Genomic DNA, 22,962 nt, shown 5'->3' on the forward strand with positions numbered 1-22,962 from the left:
AAACAAATTAACTGCGAGAGAAGTAATGAACAATTAATCATCAAATGAAATGTCAATTTCGAGTACAAAGGCACCCTATCACGTCCTCTCGAACTCAAGAGGAGTTTGTGAACAACGACTTCGAGATAAAGACTGATTCGATCATCAACAAATCGAACAAAGTTCTTCAGCTTATCAGGAATCGACTCGAGAACTGATTCGAATAACTTTGTTTCTAAGGGAACAAGAGAAATGTTAAACCACACACACCCACACACACTCTCTCTCTCTCTCTCTCTCTCTCTCTCTCTCTCTCTCTCTCAGTAGATTACAATAATCTATTCACGCTTAGCACAAAGCAGTCCAGAAGTAAAGGATACAAACTGAAATTGAAAACATACATTATTATTATTATTATTATTATTATTATTATTTCTTCTAGCTAAGCTACAACCCTAGTTGGAAAAGCAAGATGCTAAGAGCCTAGGGGCTCCAACAGGGAAAAATAGCCCTGTGAAATATGGAAATAAATAAACTACATTAGAGAATTAATGAACAATTAAAATAAAATATTTCAACAACATTAACATTAAAACAGACATTTCATATATAAACTATAAAAAGACTTATGTCTGCCTGTTCCACATGAAAACATTTGCTGCAATTTTGAACTTTTGAAGTTCTACTGATTCAATGTGGCAATTTCTTTACATGCAAAATAGCAACTACTTGGAATAGACTTCCAGCAGATGTAATAAACGGTAACCCAGTAAACGAGTTCAAGAATAAGTTAGACAAAATCCTAACAATTCTAAATACTTGAACTAAATCGTTCTACCAAAGAGCACATGGAGTCTCAGTGGGTGGACTAAAAAGCCTTTGAGACATCCAAAATCCTTATAACTAACTCACTCATTGTAATATCTTTTCATGACAACTGGAGCTTCATGAAATTCTTGTATTTTCCGACATTTTTTTTTATATCATTAAAACTTCCCAGATATAACTTTAGCTTATATTGAAAAAGATAGCGTTACTTGTGGCCGCGGGGGCATAAAAACAATTAGAATAGCGCCAACGTTATCCCTGCGTGTCGTAAAGGCGACTAAAAGGGACGGGGCGAAGGGGGCTAGGAACCCTCTTCTGTATTATAATCCTGTGAGACATCAAAGAGGTGGAGCTGGGGGGAGATTGACTGCTCCCCGCACTCTAGTTTTGTGGTGTTTGAATGTGCATGGATGTAGTACGATAGATAGTAAAAAGATGTGAGATTGGAAGTATGTTTAGGAATAGAAGGATGGATATATTGGTTTTGTGTGAGACAAAGATAAATGGGACAGGTGAAGTGATGTTTGGTGAAATGTCTGGTAGAGTGTCTGGGATTGAAAGGGGAAGAGCAAGAGAAGGTGTGGCTTTATTGCTGAGTGAGTGGATGACAGGTAAAGTAGTGGAATGGAAGGAGATATCATCTAGGACTCTAGGTTAATGTGAGTAAGGGTTAGGTTGGGTAGGGAATGTTGGGCTTTTGTCAGTGCATATGGGCCAGGCTGTGAGAAAAGTGAAGAAGAGCAGAATGAGTTCTGGAATGAATTAACTAGGTGTGTAGAAGGACTGGGTAGAAGGAATTATGTAGTTGTCATAGGTGACTTAAATGCTAGAGTGGGTGCTGGAGAGGTAAGTGTCATTGGGAAGTATGGCGTACCAGGTGAAAATGAAAGTGGTAAGAGACTGGTAGATATGTGTGTTGAGCAAGAGATGGTGATAAGTTCTATCTTTTTCAAAAAGAAAGATAAAAACAAGTATACATGGGTAAGAGTGGCAAATGGAAGAGCAGTAGAAAGGCCATTAATGGATTATGTGTTGATAACTAAAAGAATGTTAGGAAGATTGAAAGACGTGCACGTGTTTAGGGGTATGGCTAACGGTATGTCTGATAATTTTTTGGTGGAAGGAAAATTAGTTGTAGCAAAAGAGTGGGGGAATAGAGTAGGTGGATGTAAAGGGGAGCTAGTGAGGGTTGAAGAGCTAATGAAACTGGGGGTAAGAGGTAAATATCAAGAAAGGTTGAAAATGGCATATGACGAAGTGAAAGTAAGAGAAACTGGTAATTTAGAGGAGTGGAAATTAGTAGAAGAAAATTTTGTTGGGATTGCAAGTGATGTGTGTGGCAAGAAGTTTGTTGGAGGCAGCATGAGGAAGGGCAGTGAATGGCGGAATGAAGATAGTAAAGGTAAAAGTGGAAGAGAAAAAGAGGGCTTTTGAAGAATGGCTGCAGAGTAATAGTGTAGAGAAGTATGAAAGATATAGAGAGAAAAATGTGGAAGTAAAGAGCAAGGTGAGTGAGGCAAAGAGGGTAGTTGACCTGAGGTGAGGTCAGGGATTGGGTCATTCATATGAAGAGAATAAGAAGTTTTGGAAAGAAGTGAAGAGAGTAAGGAAGGCTGGTTCAAGAATTGAAGAGACAGTGAAAGATGGAAATGGAATGTTGTTAAAAGGAGAGGAGGCAAGGAAAAGGTGGGCAGAATATTTTGAAAGTTTACTGAATGTTAAGGATAATAGGGAGGCAGATATAACTGCAGTTGCAGGTGTTGAGGTGCCGGTAATGGGATATGAGAATGAGAGAGAGATTACAAGAGAGGAAGTGAGGAGAGCACTTGATGAAACGAGAGTAGGAAAAGCATCTGGTATGGATGGTGTGAGGGCTGAGATGTTGAAGGAAGGGGGTGTGACTGTACTTGAATGGTTGGAGAGATTGTTTAATATGTGTTTTGTGTTGTCAATGGTACTAGTAGATTGGGTTTGCGCATGTACTGTACCACTATATAAGGGTAAGGGAGATGTGCATGAGTGTTGTAACACAAGGGGTATTAGTTTGTTGAATGTAGATGGAAAAGTGTATGGTAGAGTACTGATTAATAGGATTAAGGATAAAACAGAGAATGGAATCTTAGAAGTACAGGGTGGTTTTAAAAGAGGTAGGGGTTGTATGAATCAGACTTTTACAGTTAGGCAGATATGTGAGAAATATTTAGCAAAATGTAAGGTGGTGTATGTTGCATTTATAGATCTGGAGAAAGCGTATGATAGAGTTGATAGGGAAGCAATGTGGAATGTGATGAGTGTAATGACAGAAATGCTTCATTTAACTGAATGGTAATTCCATTTACGATTTTTAGACATAAACGAATTGGTTTTCATCTCATCAAAATGTTATGTTAGCCACACGTAGTTGAGTTGGTGTAGGATCGAGTGTACATACTCCGAGGTAGAGAGGCGTAACAAAGGAGTAGTTGTGTCTATGGTCGAGAGTTTGTGATTGAGTGCCAAGGTAAACAGAGGCGTCGTTGTGTGAGCCTCGAGCGTAGCTGCGCTAGGTAAGCTCTTTGAGCCGACAACGACCAGTGTAGAGGGGAAATGTTGCTCCCCCATATTATTATGTGAAATTCTTACCTTCTCCCTTGTAAAAGGTATGCACTTGTTCTTGTTATCATGTATGTGTTGTAATAACACTTGACATTGTCTGTTGTGGTTATCTCTTTCTTCAAATGTATCAGATAAAGTACAATAAGTTTGCCAGTATTGAAACTGCTTTATGCTGTGCTTGCATGTGGTTGGAACTGTGCCACCAACCGTAAGTTAAGATTTGTAATGTTATTCTCAGATTTATCAAGTTAGTCTTTGAGTTGCCAGGCTAACTGTGCAGTGTAACCAGTAGGTTAGGTATGAGTACAGTGTAGCCTAGGCTACGAAGTGTCTGTTGTTTGACATAGGATCGCTGTCCTAAATGAAGACTTTGTATTACAGGGTACCAGTTTGGAGTACCGAGCATGTACTAAGCTTTTGTAAGAATAAAAATACCCCCGGGAACCAGCCTTTCCCTCTACCTCCACTGCAAATGAAGATCCGTCGTTCTCCACAAGAGTCAAGTTACCTTAAGCCTAGGCTTAGAGTACTAGGCTATACCTATGTTGTACCCGGTATTAGCCTATGTCAAGGCTTGGTTTGTTATAGATAGGCTAGCCAGGAGTAAGTCGATTGTCCTAAATTGAAGGGTGCCTCCGAACTTAGGTAGGGACAATTGACAAAGGTAAGAGTTAGTGAAAAGTCATGTGTGAAATGGCATGACATATGGTGACAGCGGTGTAGGATGTATTTATCTTATATAGATTAATATATCCATCCCTACGTCCTAAAGTAGCCACGAAACCATTAGGACTATTTATTTTTATATATTTATATGATAGCCTAACCTAGGGTGATTAGGTCTATATCATCCTAGCCTAAGGTACTGTACTACTAGTGTATTTATTTTTATTGCATCGTGTGCTGACTATTTTGCTCGTGTTTCTGTATAACATGGCTCGGAAAATGGAAGGTGAGGTTGAAACAGAAGATTTATATGATAATCTTTTGTCTGCCATGGATAACCAAAGTAGTCAAATGCAACAAGTGTGCGAACAACTTATTGACATGAAAAGAGAAATATCTAGTTTGTCAAATGCTTTACCTGTCACTTCCACCCCATTCAATTCTAACAGAGCTGACACATCTGACATTAACCCATTTGTTACAGTAGACAGAGCGGACATAACGCCAACATCAGTATTGACACATAATTTGCCAATTAGTACACAGCCTGTAGGGCCTAATGATCCAGTTCAGGGTAGTAACACCATTAATAACCCAGTTATTCGGGTAGGTAATGTGCATGACCCTATTGGTAATCAGTCTAAGGGATTTTGCTTAAAACCCAAGGATATTTTGATGTTGAAATTGTCAGATTTGCAAGGTATTGGAACTGATAATAGACTGGCTAGGTTTTTCTGTCAAGTAGAGTTCTGTGTTTCTGCAGATATGGATAGGATCCAAGTAGCACTTACCAGAGTAGATCAAGAAATTGCAACGCTAATAACAGCTGAAATGGCCAAAAGGGGAAATAACATATCTTGGAGTCAAATTAAGGACTTTCTGAATCACCAATTTGCCTGTTCAGTTAATATTACCCAGTCTTGGCAAGAAATAGAGATGGAACGGTACAGTGTAGATGAAGCCCCCAGAACATTTGTTAACAGAATGAAATGTAAATTATCTGCCTTTGCATTGAAATTCCCTAAGGATACCTTGCCAAAAGCTGACAATCTTGTGAAAAGGAAGTTGTATAGTGGACTTGATGGTAGATCCCAAGAACGACTCGTTGACTTCCTTGATGATGGGATACCTTTGGAAAGATTCATTGAACTAGTTGAGTATGAGTATCATTTAGCGATAATAAGTGGAACCGTTACCCAACGTAGAGTTTTACCTGTTCATAATTCCAATTCCCTTCCAAAACCTGCAGTAAATAGTAGTGCACAACCCACATCAAAATTGGAGGATCTAGAGAAGCAGATTAGTGAGTTGTCCAACCAATTAAAAAGATTAGGTAAGAAAAAGGGAAACAATCAGTATTGTGCTTACTGTAAGGTTAGAGATCACAAGCTTTCTGAATGTCCACATAGTCCTCCGAGAGGTGTTTGTTTTGATTGCCACAGACCTGGTTGTAAAAGAGGTTCAGCACAGTGCCCAGGTCCTGTCCGAAATGAGTGATTAACAGCCAGTCACAGGTCTCTTTCTATCAATTTGATGATAAATCATGTAATGTGCCATGCCTTAATTGATACTGGTAGTGAAGTATGTGTAGCACAGAAGAGGCTTATAGAAAGTTTAGGTTTACATTGTAATCAAATGAGGAATATCCCACAACTTACTGGAGTAACTCAGCATGTTCTCCCTGTTCTTGGTACGGTGTATTTGGACGTTCATATTGGTTCCAGGGTGATTACCCATTTATTTTCTGTAGTGCCAGATGGTTATTTGGACACAGACCTATTGTTAGGAGCAGATTTGATTAGGTCCGCACCGATGACATGGGATGATGCAAAGAAAATAATTGTTTGGGATAGATTTATTTATCCGGTAAGGTATTTGAGACCCAGACCATCTAACAAAAGGGTCAGGCAGATTACGGTACTTCAACCTAATAAACCTCAGGAAGCTCAGGTTAGACTTAGAAAGAAACTTATTCTACCCCAGTTTACTGCTGGTATTTACCCATTAGCTGTAGATGAACCTCCTAACACATTGTTAGAATTTGTACCTGAAGTTAAAGAGTGTCAAACCCAATCTGTGTTGTGCCTTAAGGTTAATGGTGCTCAGGAAGTGTTATTACCATTGGTAAATAATACGAAAGCTAGGATGACGATGAAGGTTGGAACTTTATTAGGTTGTTATAGGATAATCAGTGAAGATGATATTGATCAGCCAGATCCAAAGTGCCGGAAAACTAGAATTCAGAATGATTTAGTTCCTCCAGGTGTTGACGTTAGCATCCAATCAGGCAATACTAGAGAAGAAAAGATTAAATATTTGTATTCTCAACAAGATAATTCCCATCTTAATGCTGATCAACAGGCAGAATTAAGTGACATGTTAGTTGCAAATCACTCCATATTCATTCTTGAAGAAAAAGAATTGGGAAAGTTTAAAGATGTTCAAGCTCATATTGCAGTAAGTGATCCACATCCAGTTAGATCTATGTATCGATACCCAGAAAAGGCCAAAACCCTTATTTCCACCATGTTAGAGGATATGGAAGAAAGAGGGATAATAGAACCATCTAATGCAGCATGGTTAAGCCCAACTGTTCTTGTAAGGAAACCCGATCACACTCAAAGGATGTGCCTCGATTACCGTAAAGTCAACACACACCTCCAGGTTGATATTCACCCTTTACCTAGATTAGAGGAAATGGTAGATACAGCTGCAGGAAACCATTATTATGCTTCTCTAGATATGAAAGATGCATATTATCAAGTGGAATTAGATAAAGAGAGCAGGGATTTAACAACTTTTAGTGATGGAGTTTCACTGTATAGATTTAAACGCCTTCCTTTTGGATTAAGTTGCAGTCCAGCTATATTTCCACGTACCATGTCTAATATCTTGGCTCCTCTTATTAAGAAAGGGTGGGTTAAGAATTACTTATATGATATAGTTATTTGGGCTCCAAGTTTTCCCATCTTGTTAAAAAGGTTAGAGCAACTATTCAAACTTTTCAGTGACAAAGGAGTGAAGCTAAACCTAAAGAAATGTCAGATAGGCCAAAGGGAAATAAAGTTTTTAGGTCATATAATCTCCAAGGACGGTTGTAGACCATGTCCAGACAATATCAGTGCAATCAAAGGCATGAAACCACCTACCAATGTTAAGCAAACTAGGAGATTTCTGGGAATGTGTGGGTTTTACAGGAAACACATTAAGGATTATGCTAAAATAGCTGTTCCCATGACTAATCTCTTAAGAGAGAAAGAACCCTTCTTGTGGACAAAGAGTTGTCAGTCCAGCTTTGAACAAATGAAACAAGCATTAGTCACTGCTCCAGTGTTAGTAAAGGCTCAAATGACTAAACCCTTTGAATTATTTACTGATGCTAGTTTAGATCATGTAGGTGCGGTTTTGATGCAGAGACAAGAGGATCAGTTGAAACCTGTTGGATATTTCTCTAAGAAACTGAAGCCAGTTGAGCAGCGCTACAGTACCACTGACAGAGAAGCACTTGCTATTGTCTTAGCATGTCGTAGGTTTCATCATTTTCTTTGGGGTGTTCCATTTACCATTCACACAGATCATCAGCCTCTAGTATCAGTGTTCAAGAGAAAGACTAAATCACCTAGAATGAGCCGGTGGGTAATTGAAATGCAGGATTACCGGTTCAAGGTAGAATATCGGCCAGGTAAAAATAATCAGGTGGCAGATCAACTAAGTAGACCAGTTAGAGCAGTTTTTCATCAGAGTAGGGACGATTATCTCGGTCTGAGCAAGGATGAGTTTAAAGAAAAGCAGTTAGAGGAACCAAGGTGGGCTGAGTTAATAACCTTTCTAGAGGGTGGCAAATTACCACGTAAGAGGTTCCCTAGAGCTTTGATTACACAGTTCCTGCTGTACGAAGGCTTATTATATCTCAGTGCAGATAAAGTTGATAACTCCATTCAACTGAGATTAATAGTTCCTAGGGATTTAACCAAGGCAGCTTTGAAGTTCGGTCATGAATCGTTGTCAGGTCACTTAGGAATACGCAAAACAATTGATGCTATTGAAAACTTATTTTATTGGCCTTCATTGCGATCTGATGTTACCAAATATGTAAGTGAATGTATCATGTGTCAAAAACATAAAGCTAGTAGTTCTTTACAACAACAGTTTCAGGAATTGCCTCCAGTAACTAAACCTTTAGAGAGAATCAGCCTTGATTTAACAGATATGTTATCCGGTGCAAATGGATATAGATATGTATTGACTGTTATTGATCATTATAGCCGGTATGTTAAGTTCTATCCCTTGCGAAGTAAGTCTACAGAGGAGGTAAGCAAAAACTTCCTTATGTATCTGAATGACTTTGGTGTACCTATGACTGTCATTCTGGATAATGGTGCTGAATTCACTTCAAATCAATTTAGAGAATTATGTCGCGTACATAAGATCAATACAGGTTATATTACCCCATATCATCCACAAGGAAACAGTGTTAGTGAAAGGATGCATAGAACCATGAAAACCGTACTAAATGTGATGTGCAAAGGACATCCTTATCAATGGCCAAAGTACTTAGGTGAAACCCAGCGTGTGCTCAATTCTGCGGTACATACCACTCTTGGTGAACAACCTCATTATGTATTTTTCTCTCGCAGGGCACCTAGGCAAGTAACTAGTGTGTTACCCACAATCAATGATGGTGTAGAAGAGACTGCTATTGCAAAAGCACATGAAATAATTCAGAAAACTCATAGAGAGATGGCCCGCAGGTATCGCGCAATAGCCAATCAAAAGAGGAAGAATGAGAAAGTGGATGAAAACTGTCTCGTATGGGTTACAAAAAACCTTTTGTAGGACAAGAACAGTGGTTAGTAAAAATGCAGGAAATGGATATTATCAATCCGGATGTGAACGAAAGAGTACAAACCAGAGGTGCTTACAATATTGTTCCTCCCTCTAGATTAATTGAAGAAATTTGAGATCATATTTTTTATACGGTATTTTGTATTTTTGTACTTTTATATGGAAATGTATTTTATTCTGTGCCTTAGCATTGTTCATGCATATAACAATTATGTTAATTTCCAAGTGTCTTTATGGGTTATGTTCATAGATTATGGATCTGATAATAACACTTCGTTACCATGAACCTGTACTCGGTTGAGGTTGTGTATCAAGAGCAACCCCATCCAAAAGCTTTACAAACTCTGGTGGAGTTGTTCAAGTTTTGTAACTGATGTGTAAGTTAGTCATTAGGATGCTTTAAGAGGTATATTATCTTCAAAGGTACTTTTCTCCTGCTTGGGGTTATTGAGTGCATGAGACTGAATGACATGAAGAGGTTGTTTGTAAGAAAAATAATCCTAAGTGATTATACCCTTAATGAGGAGTGACTGGGTCTTAAGTGAATTTAAGATCACTCTTACATAGGTGTTTTAACTTGGTAAGGTTATTAGGATGGTTAGGCAGAAACGCGCCTTAAGGGTGGCGTCCCACAACTTGCTCTGTATGTCTGACAGCAGACCTTGAAGATTAAATGTTGCGGCCTATATCCGGCTGAGAGATGGCTACTATACATGGTGCATAAAACTTGTTGTTGTTAGATCTGTTTTCTACCCTAGGTTTTGCAGTTAGTTGATAGTTCTTGATAAATGAAAACCAATTTCCATAGGGGTAAAGTGATGTAATGACAGAAATGCTTCATTAACTGAATGGTAACTCCATTTACGATTTTTAGACTTAATAAACGAATTGGTTTTCATCTCATCAAAATGTTATGTTAGCCACACGTAGTTGAGTTGGTGTAGGATCGAGTGTACATACGCCGAGGTAGAGAGGCGTAACAAAGGAGTAGTTGTGTCTATGGTCGAGAATTTGTGATTGAGTGCCAAGGTAAACAGAGGCGTCGTTGTGTGAGCCTCGAGCGTAGCTGCGCTAGGTAAACTCAGAACGCACTCTTTGAGCCGACAACGACCAGTGTAGAGGGGAAATGTTGCTCCCCCATATTATTATGTGAAATTCTTACCTTCTCCCTTGTAAAAGGTATGCACTTGTTCTTGTTATCATGTATGTGTTGTAATAACACTTGACATTGTCTGTTGTGGTTATCTCTTTCTTCAAATGTATCAGATAAAGTACAATAAGTTTGCCAGTATTGAAACTGCTTTATGCTGTGCTTGCATGTGGTTGGAACTGTGCCACCAACCGTAAGTTAAGATTTGTAATGTTATTCTCAGATTTATCAAGTTAGTCTTTGAGTTGCCAGGCTAACTGTGCAGTGTAACCAGTAGGTTAGGTATGAGTACAGTGTAGCCTAGGCTACGAAGTGTCTGTTGTTTGACATAGGATCGCTGTCCTAAATGAAGACTTTGTATTACAGGGTACCAGTTTGGAGTAACGAGCATGTACTAAGCTTTTGTAAGATTAAAAAGGCCCCCGGGAACCAGCCTTTCCCTCTACCTCCACTGCAAATGAAGATCCGTCGTTCTCCACAAGAGTCAAGTTACCTTAAGCCTAGGCTTAGAGTACTAGCCTATACCTATGTTGTACCCGGTATTAGCCTATGTCAAGGCTTGGTGTGTTATAGATAGGCTAGCCAGGAGTAAGTCGATTGTCCTAAATTGAAGGGTGCCTCCGAACTTAGGTAGGGACAATTGACAAAGGTAAGAGTTAGTGAAAAGTCATGTGTGAAATGGCATGACATGAGGTTATATGGAGTGGGTGGAAGGTTGTTGCAAGCAGTAAAAAGTTTCTACAAAGATAGTAAAGCATGTGTTAGGATAGGAAATGAAGTGAGCGAACGGTTTCCGGTGAGAGTGGGGCTGAGACAGGGATGTGTGATGTTGCCGTGGTTGTTTAACTTGTATGTTGATGGAGTGGTGAGAGAGGTGAATGCTCGAGTGCTTGGACGAGGATTGAAACTGGTAGACGAGCATGACCATGAATGGGAGGTAAATCAGTTGTTATTTGCGGATGATACTGTACTGGTTGCAGACACAGAAGAGAAGCTTGGCCGTTTTGAGACAGAATTTGGAAGGGAGTGTGAGATAAGGAAGTTGAGAGTAAATGTGGGTAACAGTAAGGTTATGAGATGTACGAGAAGGGAAGGTGGTGCAAGGTTGAATGTCATGTTGAATGGAGAGTTACTTGAGGAGGTGGATCAGTTTAAGTACTTGGGGTCTGTTGTTGCAGCAAATGGTGGAGTGGAAGCAGATGTACATCAGAGTGTGAATGAAGGATGCAAAGTGTTGGAGGCAGTTAAGGGAGTAGTAAAAAATAGAGGGTTGGGCATGAATGTAAAGAGAGTTCTGTATGAGAAAGTGATTGTACCAACTGTGATATATGGATCGGAGTTGTGGGGAATGAAAGTGAGGGAGAGACAGAAATTGAATGTGTTTGAGATGAAGTGTCTACGGAGTATGGCTAATATATCTCGAGTAGATAGGGTTAGGAACGAAGTAGTGAGGGTGAGAACGGGTGTAAGAAATGAGTTAGCAGCTAGAGTGGATATGAATGTGTTGAGGTGGTTTGGTCATGTTGAGAGAATGGAAAATGGCTGTCTGCTAAAGAAGGTAATGAATGAAAGAGTTGATGGGAGGAGTACAAGAGGAAGGCCAAGGGTTGGGTAAATGGATGGAGTGAAGAAAGCTCTGGGTGATAGGAGGATAAATGTGAGAGAGGCAAGAGAGCGTGCTAGAAATAGGAATGAATGGCGAGCAATTGTGACGCAGTTCCGGTAGGCCCTGCTGCTTCCTCCGGTGCCTTGGATGACCGCGGAGGTAGCAGCAGTAGGGGATTCAGCGTTATGAAGCTTCATTGTGGTGGATAACGGGGGAGAGTGGGCTGTGGCACCTTAGCAGTACCAGCCGAACTCGGTTGAGTCCCTTGTCAGGCTGGGAGGAACGTAGAGAGGAGAGGTCCCCTTTTTTGTTTCATTTATTTGATATCGGCTACCCCCAAAATTGGGGGAAGTGCCTTGGTATATGTATGTATGTACTTGGGAAGAATGTGAGCTTGCTAGTCTCAGTTGAGAGCAGACCTCTGCTGCGGCTGCTTATTTCTTGACCTTGACCTTTGACCTTAACATGAATTAATTGGCGTGGATTTTCAAACACTTAAATATGAACCAAGTTTGAAGTCTCTGTGACAACAATATCCAACTTATGATTGATTACGTGAATTGGACATTTTGCTTGACCGTGACCTTTGACCTTGACCTTCCAGAATTTAATAATTTCCTGCTTTTTACATAACAGTTAATTCCTGCAAGTTTCATTACTCTATGATTATAATTGTGGCCAAGAAGCTGTTCACAAACAAACACACAAACATGGGGTAAAATATAGCCCCCTTCCAACTTCATTGGTGGAGGTAAAAATATCGGCAAAAATGCAATGAAGACAATGCAAACTGCAAATGAAGTAAAAAGAAAAGTTGGATTCAATGGGACAGCATTCTGAGATTTCAAAAATAAAGATCGGGTTACAAATGAAAATGTCGAGGATATTGAAATACGAATTTGAACTTTATCATACAGACCTGTTTAAGGTGGAAAAGGGTAATACTGAAGTGGAGAGACAAGCTGACAAAATTAATGAATTATTTTTTCAGGTGGGTGAAGATAGATGGGTTAGATAGCATCCTAACCTTTTACTAGGCCTACCGGTAATTTTGTATATTATTCCATGGTAATGTAACCTAGGAAAAAAACTACTGTTTCTTACAGAAAAAATTACGATCTCTACAAATATGACACTCGTTTCCGTCGCAAATGAATAGTTTCAGAAATATATATACATCTATATCCTACGATATTGGGGGACCCCCAGTGGGAACTCGGGGTTTTGGGTGGGGAAAACATACTGGGGAAACGATACATAATTGTTTTCCTATAGTAAATAACGTGAATTAAGCGAATTTGATGTTCATTTCAATCGGAAACAAACAGATCAACCAATTTTAAGATGCACGGGGTCACTTCTCTTACGAACGAACGATAACATTAGCAACATTACCAATAATACACAGTGTTACCAACGTTGACGTATGGTACACAGAGTTACCAACGGCACGTTGACATTACTAAAGATAGTAATGATAGATATTTCCATATATTAAATAATTTCTCCATATAAGTTTTACTCAATATATAAAATGTACAAAAAGGGCACAAAACCTAACAAACCCATCTAACCTAGCCTAGTAGTATGACAGGTCACGAAATAACATTTGATCTACATCGGACGTTGGCAGCACTGGTTACTGTATTTTTTCATGACACAATCTTTGCAACGGCGCCTCCAAAGTTTATCCAGATATACTGTTTCGTATTTTCCTCCAGTTATCATAATTTCAAGAAAGTAATGTATAGAGAAGAAAAGGCTTGTTTTACGTTTATATATCAATTCCCCAGTATGTTTTCCCCACCCAAAACCCCGAGTTCCCACTGGGGGTCCCCCATTATAGGAGGATATAGATGTATATTTATTTCTGAAACTATTAATTTGCGACGGGAACGAGTGTCATTTTCGGAGAGCGTAATTTTTTCTATAAGAAACAGTAGTTTTTCCTAGGTTACATTACCATGGAATAATATACAATGAAACCGGCCTACCTAAGTTAAGTTACTTAAGATACATTTTGCTATATAAACTGATTTATGTTGGACTAGGTTAGGTTAGGTGGGAGGGGTCAAGGTCTATACTCCATCAGGTAGGAGCCATTACCCTAGTCCGTTACTACAGGATGCTTCCCTAAGTCCTCTAATAACTCTATTTTTTTTTCCTAATTTTGATGGCCTGGTTTCTCGTTCCTCCTCCACCCAACCACACAAAAAAATTATTAGATGAAAGGCAGGGTAGGCCTAATGCAAAGTAATGCAGTCCAAGTAGAAGTTAATCTGAGATATTTAATGTTTTTATGAACAAATCAACAGTTAAATTATACATTGCTACCCATTGAGGTATATTATATTCCATATCAGACATTCTTGACCTTATTCAGTTGTCAAATTTGATACCATATCAAATTAGAAAAAAAGGTGAACCTTACAAATTAGCTGTTTTAATAAATATCTACTTTTTTTCTTCAATAAATGCATAAATAGTATGTGTATCAATTTGATTAGTATTTAATAAACAACCTTTAAGAACACTCACCACCAGGCAGAAGAGGATCTCATCAATTGTGTGATAGGACCAGGTCACAAATTTCTTGACGGACGGACATCTTGGTTGTTGGAACTTGGAACACGAAACACTCGCCCAATTGTCTAAAAGACTTCAAAATATTATTCAAATCTTGAAGAAATATTCGTTGTCTTAGGAAAATGTCATATGACAGTTTTAATTATGATAATGTAAGCATGGAGACATGACTTCACTGACTTACATTATATATACTATCTTCTCTGGACGAACACTTGCGCACGACTAAATAGCTACAGTCAATTGAAAGTCTAAAACTTTTAACAATAAACAAACTTAAAACGTCAGATGTAACAAAGATCTTAAATATTTTATCCAAAATTAAAATTGTTTATTTCCAATAGATTTTCTTTCAAAATAACAATAAATAAAAAACATTGAATCTGAATGGTATATAGTGTAATCACTAAGACCACAGTCCATTAGGTCTTAAACCTATATAAAAAAATGTGCATTTTGCATCTCTCAACCTATCAATCCCTCTTCAACTGTTCATTTCTAAAGCCATTCACATTTCCATTCGACTCAAGATAAACTTCGTCTCCAGACACACACCTGTACATTTTTATCAAATGAAACGAATTGAAATAATGAATTGTGGTAAAACTCTGTCATGTTAATACACAGGGATTTGCTAGCTTTAATCAAACATACAGTACTTATCTTAAATACCAAAGTGATGATATTCATACCGGACGAATAGCTTTATATATATATATATATATATATATATATATATATATATATATATATATATATATATATATATATATATATATAACATATGTAAATAAAATATATTAAAACAAAGTAAGTTGAATATTATATGATAAATAGTTTCATAACCTATTTTTCTTTAAAAATTTGGGCAAATGTTCGCATTTACTTTAAACTTTGAGGGCTGCTTTTCTGGTCTTATGCTGCAGGGGAACTCTATTCTCTACTGGAACTTCACAGTAATTTTATCGTTTATATTCCAATGCATTCAGCATTCCATACAGCATATTGCTCATTTATTGTCAAATCTACATCATTGAAGCACTTAGAAAGTGTTATAATAGTGACCTGAAAACTATTAAGCCAGAATACAAATGCTAGCGAAATAACTGATAACGATACAGAGCAAAATATTAACTGGAAAGGAATTATTTCTTCATACACCAAGGCCCGCCTGAACAGACCTTTAGTGTTTGATGGAGGGCGAGAAATAAACCTCTAAAAGTAAAGTAAGTAGTAAGTAGAAATAAATTTTTGTGTGCTGTTATAAGGAATCTACCTTACTGCTGTAATATCAAATAACTGGACAGTTTGAACGAAATTCTGTTAAATTTCCACGGACAAAGTTAAAAATTATAAAGTGAGAAGACGGTAACCCTGATTAGAAACCTTAAAATAGAAGCCCTTGTTTATTTAGATAATATAATGTTTCCGGACAACAATGAATCCAAAGTAGAAAAAGCTATAAGCAACTGTCACAGTTTGGAAGAATTAAAGAAATTTACTTTTATAACCAAGCCACAGAAGTCAGCGGTCTTAATAAAAAGACAAAGGAAAAGAGGTTAAAAAGGTGAATTGAGTGTGTAGAAAATGAAGGATAAAAGCAGTTCGGGAATATAAATGCTTAGGAGAATGGTACTCAGAAAAGGGAAACCATAGTCTTAGCACGAGTAAATTGGAAGCAATAATATAAAACATGGTGCAGGAAGTTGGGAAGTAAGAGACGGTAACAGAGTAAGAGATTTGGCATTGCTTGTGAGAATAAAGATCTATGAGACAGTAGTAGTACCTACAATGTTTACAAATATCCGGGTATGGGTTGTAATAAAAGAAAAGGAAATGAAAGAATTTGAGGGTATACTGTACAAAATTATGAAAGGAATGTTTGAACAGGTTGCTAACACACCGTATTGGGGGCTAATAGCAGAAACAGGAATATTGCCAGTTTAAAATGGAATAGAGTATATAAAGGTGATGCTTTTTTCATAACATCACATGACAAACGATTAGTTAAGGATGTAGTGGAAGACCAGATAGGGGAATCATATGGGAAATGTTGGGGGGGGGGGTGGAAATTATCATAGAAATACGCAAATATATGACATTAAAATTGAAAGTAAGAAAATATAAAAACCAAGAACTCAAACAAAAAAGTAGTGACAAATGGAAAATAGAAGATAAGGAAGCCAAGTTGCCCAAGCTAAGGTTTGTCAATGGTACTGGCAGAAGACACTAAGAAAGCATTAATAGCTATGAAACAAGCTTGAATATGATAGAATTGGAAGAAAACTATAGAAACAGGAATGATAAGGATAGGCTTTGTGTGTTGTGTAGGGAGTCAGAGGATACTACAGAGCATATGTTTAGCTGTAATGAATTACGAAAATTTAGAAGCAATGGCATAGAATTATGGAATTTAGAGACACCAAATAAAAGATGTTGCCCGATAGATTAGACAGGTCCTTGAAGTTATAAGTAAAAATATGTAGATGGTAACTAATTATAACGAATTTCCTGCAGATTGTAGCACTTTGCACACACTGCGCCTCTTCTAGTAGTGTGCCCAAAATAACAGATTCATAGTGTTGTGGAGAGAGCAACGAGGAACCTGGAACCTGGAACCTGACTTATCATTGCTCTCGTGAGACTTGATAAGAACTTCTTAGGCCATTAAAACTATTAAATGTAAGTATTTTACCACGATTCGGCCTATTTAAGATTATTTCACTTTGTGAAAGTGAAACTCATCATTACAGAAAGTGTCAGGTTCTGAAAGTGAGTAAAATAGAATGGAATAAATGCAGTCGAGTAACTAAAATCGGCAAAACTATAAGAAAACGGGCGGAAAAAAAAAGCCGTTTTGTTAGTAGGAAAGTTTTCCCCGTCCGTAACTATAATAAAAATATTAATATTCTCATCATAGATTCAGTGACAAGTCTACAATATATTAATAAATCTGCCTTAATTGTTAAGTACGCTTGCCGGTAGCTTTTATATTTGTTTTAGACAAGATCCAAGTAAAATTATAGTATAACACCTGATAACATTTCGAATAGAAAAAACACCATTTACTACAGTAAATAGTGTGTTTTCAACGAATTTGACCTTTACTTCCTCTGCAAATAAACCGTTCTCACGCTATCCCCCCCTTCTCGACGGACACAGGTGGAAACCTGGGACTTTGGGTATACGAAAACAGGACAAAATGTGATTATTTAACAATTTCGAGATTAGTAAGACCAGAGAACCTAATAAACCCACCTAACCTAACCTAGTAGTTCCCAGGTTAAAGACCTAGCCCAGGGGCATGTGCATAGAGTCAGTGAGCTACATGGTCTATCCTACGATATCGCCCATTCAAGGGGATGGGTGCAGGTAACACTCGACTTCTTCCCTGAGAATATACTAAGACTCAAAATCTTGCTGTAGCGGATCCTAGATTCGGGCCCTTCCGAATAGAGTCTCTGTTCTGTAACCGATGACCCAGATCAGCTGTTACTATGCCCTGTGAGGGTGCTGAGGACTTATCTCAAAGATCAAATGGAGCTTGGCCACAGGTCAACAGACTGTTCGTTAGTATGGGAAGAGTCAAAAGGAGGATACCAGAAACACAATCTCTGCATGGATTAGACAAGTGATCGAACAAGCCATACAACCGGACTCGACTCCTCTCAACCATAGACCTAGAGCTCACGACATCTGGGGTGTTAGCACATCCCAGGCATTCAAAAAGAACTATTCTATTACGCAGGTTTTGCAAGTGGGGGCATGTGGAAACGCCAAACAACATTCTCGTCCCATTAATTGAAAGACTTAATCCACAAGAACCTAGATACATTCTCGATAGGTCCTGTGGTGGCTGTACAAAACATTGTCTAAAAGACCTCAGCTCCCTTGTAGGACAAGTATCAGGAGGTTGAGGGCAGATGTTACCTTGTAGTAAGTCTAGAATGAATGTACGAGTGATTGGCCTCTTCGTTTTTCATTCTCCACTCTCTTGGGGTTTCAGCATCTGAGAAACTCTGCAAGCTGATTTCCTCCGACTGCAGGTGGGTATCATTGTCCCTTGTGTGACCTGATATAGTGCGTATGCATATATATTTGTTATGACCCCGATCTCCAAGCAAGGTGAAATCAGGCAATGTCTAGGTTAAGTTAGGAGCCTATCTCCAACATTACCCTTACCTAGTCAAGTCACAATGCTTAGTTCATGCACCATAGCATGAATTGCTCAGGCGGTTACTCTCTCACAGATGTGAGAGTTAGCGAGGGTGAAAGGGTATTCTCTAAATAGCTCATGCAACCACAGAATCTCACCCTGGGACAGTAACCAGCCAGTTGGTTTAGGACTTAAGCCCACCTATGGTGAGTGTTCTTAGGTAAAGAGCGGAAGGTTTTGTATATAGTGCTAGCACAAATGACTTACTTTTCCCGCCATCATCTATACCCAAAGAAGCCCTGCCTGCAATTTCAAAGTGACAATGTTACCAGTGCAGGTGTGAGCAGGGTGGTCGGTCCAACCCCCACCCCTAACTAGATGGGGGTAGTTACACCTTGCTAAAAGTCTTATGGCTAGTTTCAGCTATCACCTAAATATATCTCCTAGGTAAAGAGCTAAAGGTTTGTACAGTATAGTTAGGAAAAGTACAAATCATTTCCAAATTTTTCATATCACTACAAAAATATATCGGAAAATACAATTAAGAAATAAGTTGCATTATATTTTCTTTATAGGGATAAATACATAAAATCAAATGCATTATGGTCATTTGTATATTATCTTTTATGAAATATATCCTAAAGCCTTAAAGAAATTCTCAATCTGTAACAAATCATAAAGTTTTATGTGAATTATTAGTGATACAATATATACACATACTAAATACATGGATGCAATGGATTAAAGAGTTGAAGTGTCAACCGGGCAACATTTGAAAGTGCCCAAGATTAGGAAAGAATGGAAAGAAGTGTTTATAATGATGAATTGCTAGAATGCTGCAATGCGATAGACATAATTGTACATGCAGTGGTGAATAATTAGTAATAATTAATACAACTAATGGATATTGTTATACTATACTGTGAAGTACTTTTGTCCTTGGCGGAATTGCTTTAGGAAGAATAGAAAGTCCACTTTTTTCCTCATCTAGACATTTCGAAATATTGTTTACCAACCAACATTTTGCAGATGGGGTCTTTAACTGGACTACTGATCCTTACCCAGCCAGTACGAAGAATTGTGTCAACACTGCCACAGGTACGTTGTTTATGATCTTTCATGATACTTACTAATCTCTTTAAGGTCTGAAGTTTGTCAATATTGACCATTAGCATAGTTTAGTCTTATCAGATCATTTGTTATTTGATAAAACCCCAAAATATTTTTGGTATACAGTACAGTAATTGTGAAGGCTATGCAAGGTGAAACTGTTCTTTATTGGAGAGAACTCATTAAGATTGGGTTAGTTTAAAGGTTTAAAAGCTGGCTGTTCATGAATGGCAGAGACAAGGGACAGTGACAGTGTGCTGTCAAGCAGGACAATTCCCTAGAGACACCATATATATATATATATATATATATATATATATATATATATATATATATATATATATATATATATATATATATATATATATATATATATATATATATATATATATATATATATATATATATGATCAGTGCCCAAGCCCCTCTCCACCCAAGCAAGGACCAAGGAGGGCCAGACAATGGCTGCTGATGACTCAGCAGATAGACCTATAGGCTCCCCTAAACTACCCATCCTTAGGTCACAAGGATGGTGAGGTTGCAGCGACCAACGAAACTGACGAGTTAGTTTGGACATATGAAGAACAGTTAGTAAACAATTTAGTGCCCATGGAAGTAGTGGGATGGAAATTTAACTGTAAAAATTCAGCAAGGTAATTCAGGTAGTAAAGAAGGGAATTAATTAATATCTAGCCCTTTTAGGTAAATATCTTATATATAAAATGTCACGTAGTGATGCTAATGTGAAGAGTTATTAAGAAAAAATATAATTAACAGAGTCATGGAACAATTTTAGTGTATACACTGCTTTTCCAACTAGGGTTGTAGCTTAGCAAGTAATAATGATAATAATACTGTAATGTGTCATTCAGATCAAATTTGCTGATTATATTGCTGTACCCTATTTTACTTTATAATGGAGAATATTTAATCCAAAGGATTCTGGAAGGGCCTGGCTAGAATTGAATAAATAAAGCTACCAATCAATGTTATTAGTATATAGTTTTAAACAATTGAATTATGGATAATGAATCTATAATGATATTATAGAGACATTTTTATGATATTGAAATAGTGAATATGCAATGGAAGATGAAATATAATTGGAAGGAGAAAGGATTAATGAGATGGAATCATTTAAATAATTAGGAACTATGATCTCTAATACAGCATCTTTAGAATTTGAGTTTAATGAAAGATCAATAAAAGTAAATCAGACAATAGCTAGGTCAAGTAAGATTTGGAAATCAAATTTCCCGGAAATTACATATAAAAATCAGGCTATATACAGGCATCATTTAAGTGAGATCAGTGTTGAGCAAGTAGCCAAGTAAAAAACGCACAGAAAGAGATCACAATTTCCTAGATAAAAATAAATACAGTATTACTAAACAGTAACACTAATGCTGTGGTAAATGATTTTTCCAGATGGGGAAGTTGACAGTGAGAAATTAATTTATTTACAAAATTTTTTTAAGCCAAGAAACTCTCTCTTCTAAATTGAAAGTATTGAAATAATAGATTTTATGATATAAGTCATGTTATTTTCTTTTTTTTTTCTTTTTACATATCCTTGCTTCTGTTTTGTCAAATGCCTTGCCTTTTACTATTAATCCTCTTTGGGTGACATTTTTTTTTGTAATGCCATGATTTATTTGTATGTTAATCACTTAGAAAAAGTTCTCTCAAGGTGATATGGTTTTTTGTGCACTATACTGTACAATGAAATTTTTTGCTTCCTGTATATAGAAAATCTAAATTTCATGTATTTTGTTTTCCAGGTGCTCAAAGCAGCCTCTCAACACGTCAATAAAACTCTATACGTACACCTTGACCCATTAGCCCAAGTAAAAACTCTGGGAACAAAACAGCAGTTAAGTCTTTGCAGTCATATTATCACCACACTTTACTCTCAGTCTTCTTCCCATTGCCGTGGACTAGACGTGAGAGTCCTCATGACTGGGTTGAAGGGCATGAGTGAAGTTCCCTTGAGAACAAACTGTGAAATTGATATAGTGTTGTTTGATGAACTCAAGGAAGGCAGTGAACAGAGTGACTTAGAGAGGAGGTATAAAAGTTTCCTACTTGGATGTAAAAATAAAAAGATATTCCTTTCCGAAAATCTTGATGGCTCTGAGTCCCAGCCTTCAGAGAATATAGCCAATGAAGAAGCAAATAATATGTACAGCAATGTTGTTTTAGGTGGAACCTTTGACTGCATTCATGATGGCCATAAAATTCTATTGTCAGAAGCGCTTTTGAGGTGCACCAGGAAATTGACTGTAGGAATAGCAGATGGACCCTTGCTTAAAAACAAAACCTTGAAAGAGTTGATAGCACCGTGTGAAGTACGAATATCTAATGTTAAGGATTTGCTAAATGATTTGGACCCAAGTGTAGAGTATAACATAGTGCAGATCTTAGATCCAATGGGTCCGGCAGGATGGGACAAAAACTTAGAAATGATTGTTGTGAGTGAAGAAACGAAAAAGGGCATAAAACTTATCAATGACGCTCGTCAGGAGCGTGGACTCAACCTGTTGGATGGGTATATTATTGGTTTGGTTGATGATAAATGCAGGGCAAGTGATGAGGAGGAAAGTAAAATTAGTGCCAGTTCTTTGAGAATGAGATTACTGGGAACTCTACTGAAACCAGTTGAAAACAATGATGCAATTCCTCATTCGCCGTATGTTATCGGACTTACCGGAGGTTCAGCAAGTGGTAAATCAAGTGTTGCCAAAAGGTTTGCAAAATTAGGAGCAGGTGTTGTTGATTGTGATAAACTTGGCCATGCAGCCTACATGAAAGGTACTAAGTGTCACAATGATTTAATCGAAGCATTTGGCAGTGATATAGTAGGTGAAGATGGCCAAATTGACCGTAAAGTTCTCGGGTCTAAAGTTTTCAACGATAAAAGTGCTCTGGAAAAACTCAATAGCATAGTCTGGCCGGAAATTGCACGCCTTGCAAAGGAACGTATAGATGCCTTCTCTAGAGAGGGTACCAAAATTGTAATATTGGATGCTGCAGTTCTTTTGGAGGCTGACTGGGACAAGTTTTGCCACCAGGTGAGTTAGTATTAAGCATTAAAATGAAGCAAGGGGTTAGAAAGTACTGTAGTATAGTGTATATAAATTGAAGTACAGTAATACTATACTGTAGTTTGTTCCAACACTAATACAAACCTTTTCTCTCTTTATTATGGAATATACTTTCGGCGAAGCTGAAAACTTTTTGCTAGGGATAATTTCCCCAGTGATAGTTAGTGGGGTTAGGGGTAAGTACCAGCTACTTCGCTCATTCACACACACGGGTGTTCTATCGCCACTTTTGCTTTTGGCTCGGTAATGAGCGGATGATGTCTCTCTCTACTGCTTAACCTTTTTTGACTGGCCTTTGACTGATTTGTTCTTTTAGTTTCTTTTATTTTTGCAGGTG

General features: G+C 37.7%; 1 protein-coding gene across 3 annotated transcripts in view; it reads left to right on the top strand.

The window, feature by feature from the left end:
- Ppat-Dpck (Bifunctional Phosphopantetheine adenylyltransferase - Dephospho-CoA kinase) overlaps nt 1-22,962 on the top strand; it is a 266,249-nt gene that overhangs the window by 38,768 nt on the left and 204,519 nt on the right. For 2 of the 3 annotated variants that reach the window (XM_068391102.1, XM_068391100.1), the window contains exons 1-3: nt 16,854-16,937; nt 19,441-19,509; nt 21,303-22,592. In XM_068391102.1, coding sequence (XP_068247203.1) covers nt 19,441-19,509; nt 21,303-22,592 — 1,359 coding nt within the window. In that variant the 5' untranslated portion in view covers nt 16,854-16,937. Of the gene's footprint in view, nt 1-16,853; nt 16,938-19,440; nt 19,510-21,302; nt 22,593-22,962 lie in introns of those variants that run through there. The other variant, XM_068391101.1, reaches the window with a different exon arrangement.

This window comes from Palaemon carinicauda, chromosome 17, assembly GCF_036898095.1.
Source record: "Palaemon carinicauda isolate YSFRI2023 chromosome 17, ASM3689809v2, whole genome shotgun sequence".
Lineage (NCBI taxonomy): Eukaryota > Metazoa > Arthropoda > Malacostraca > Decapoda > Palaemonidae > Palaemon > Palaemon carinicauda.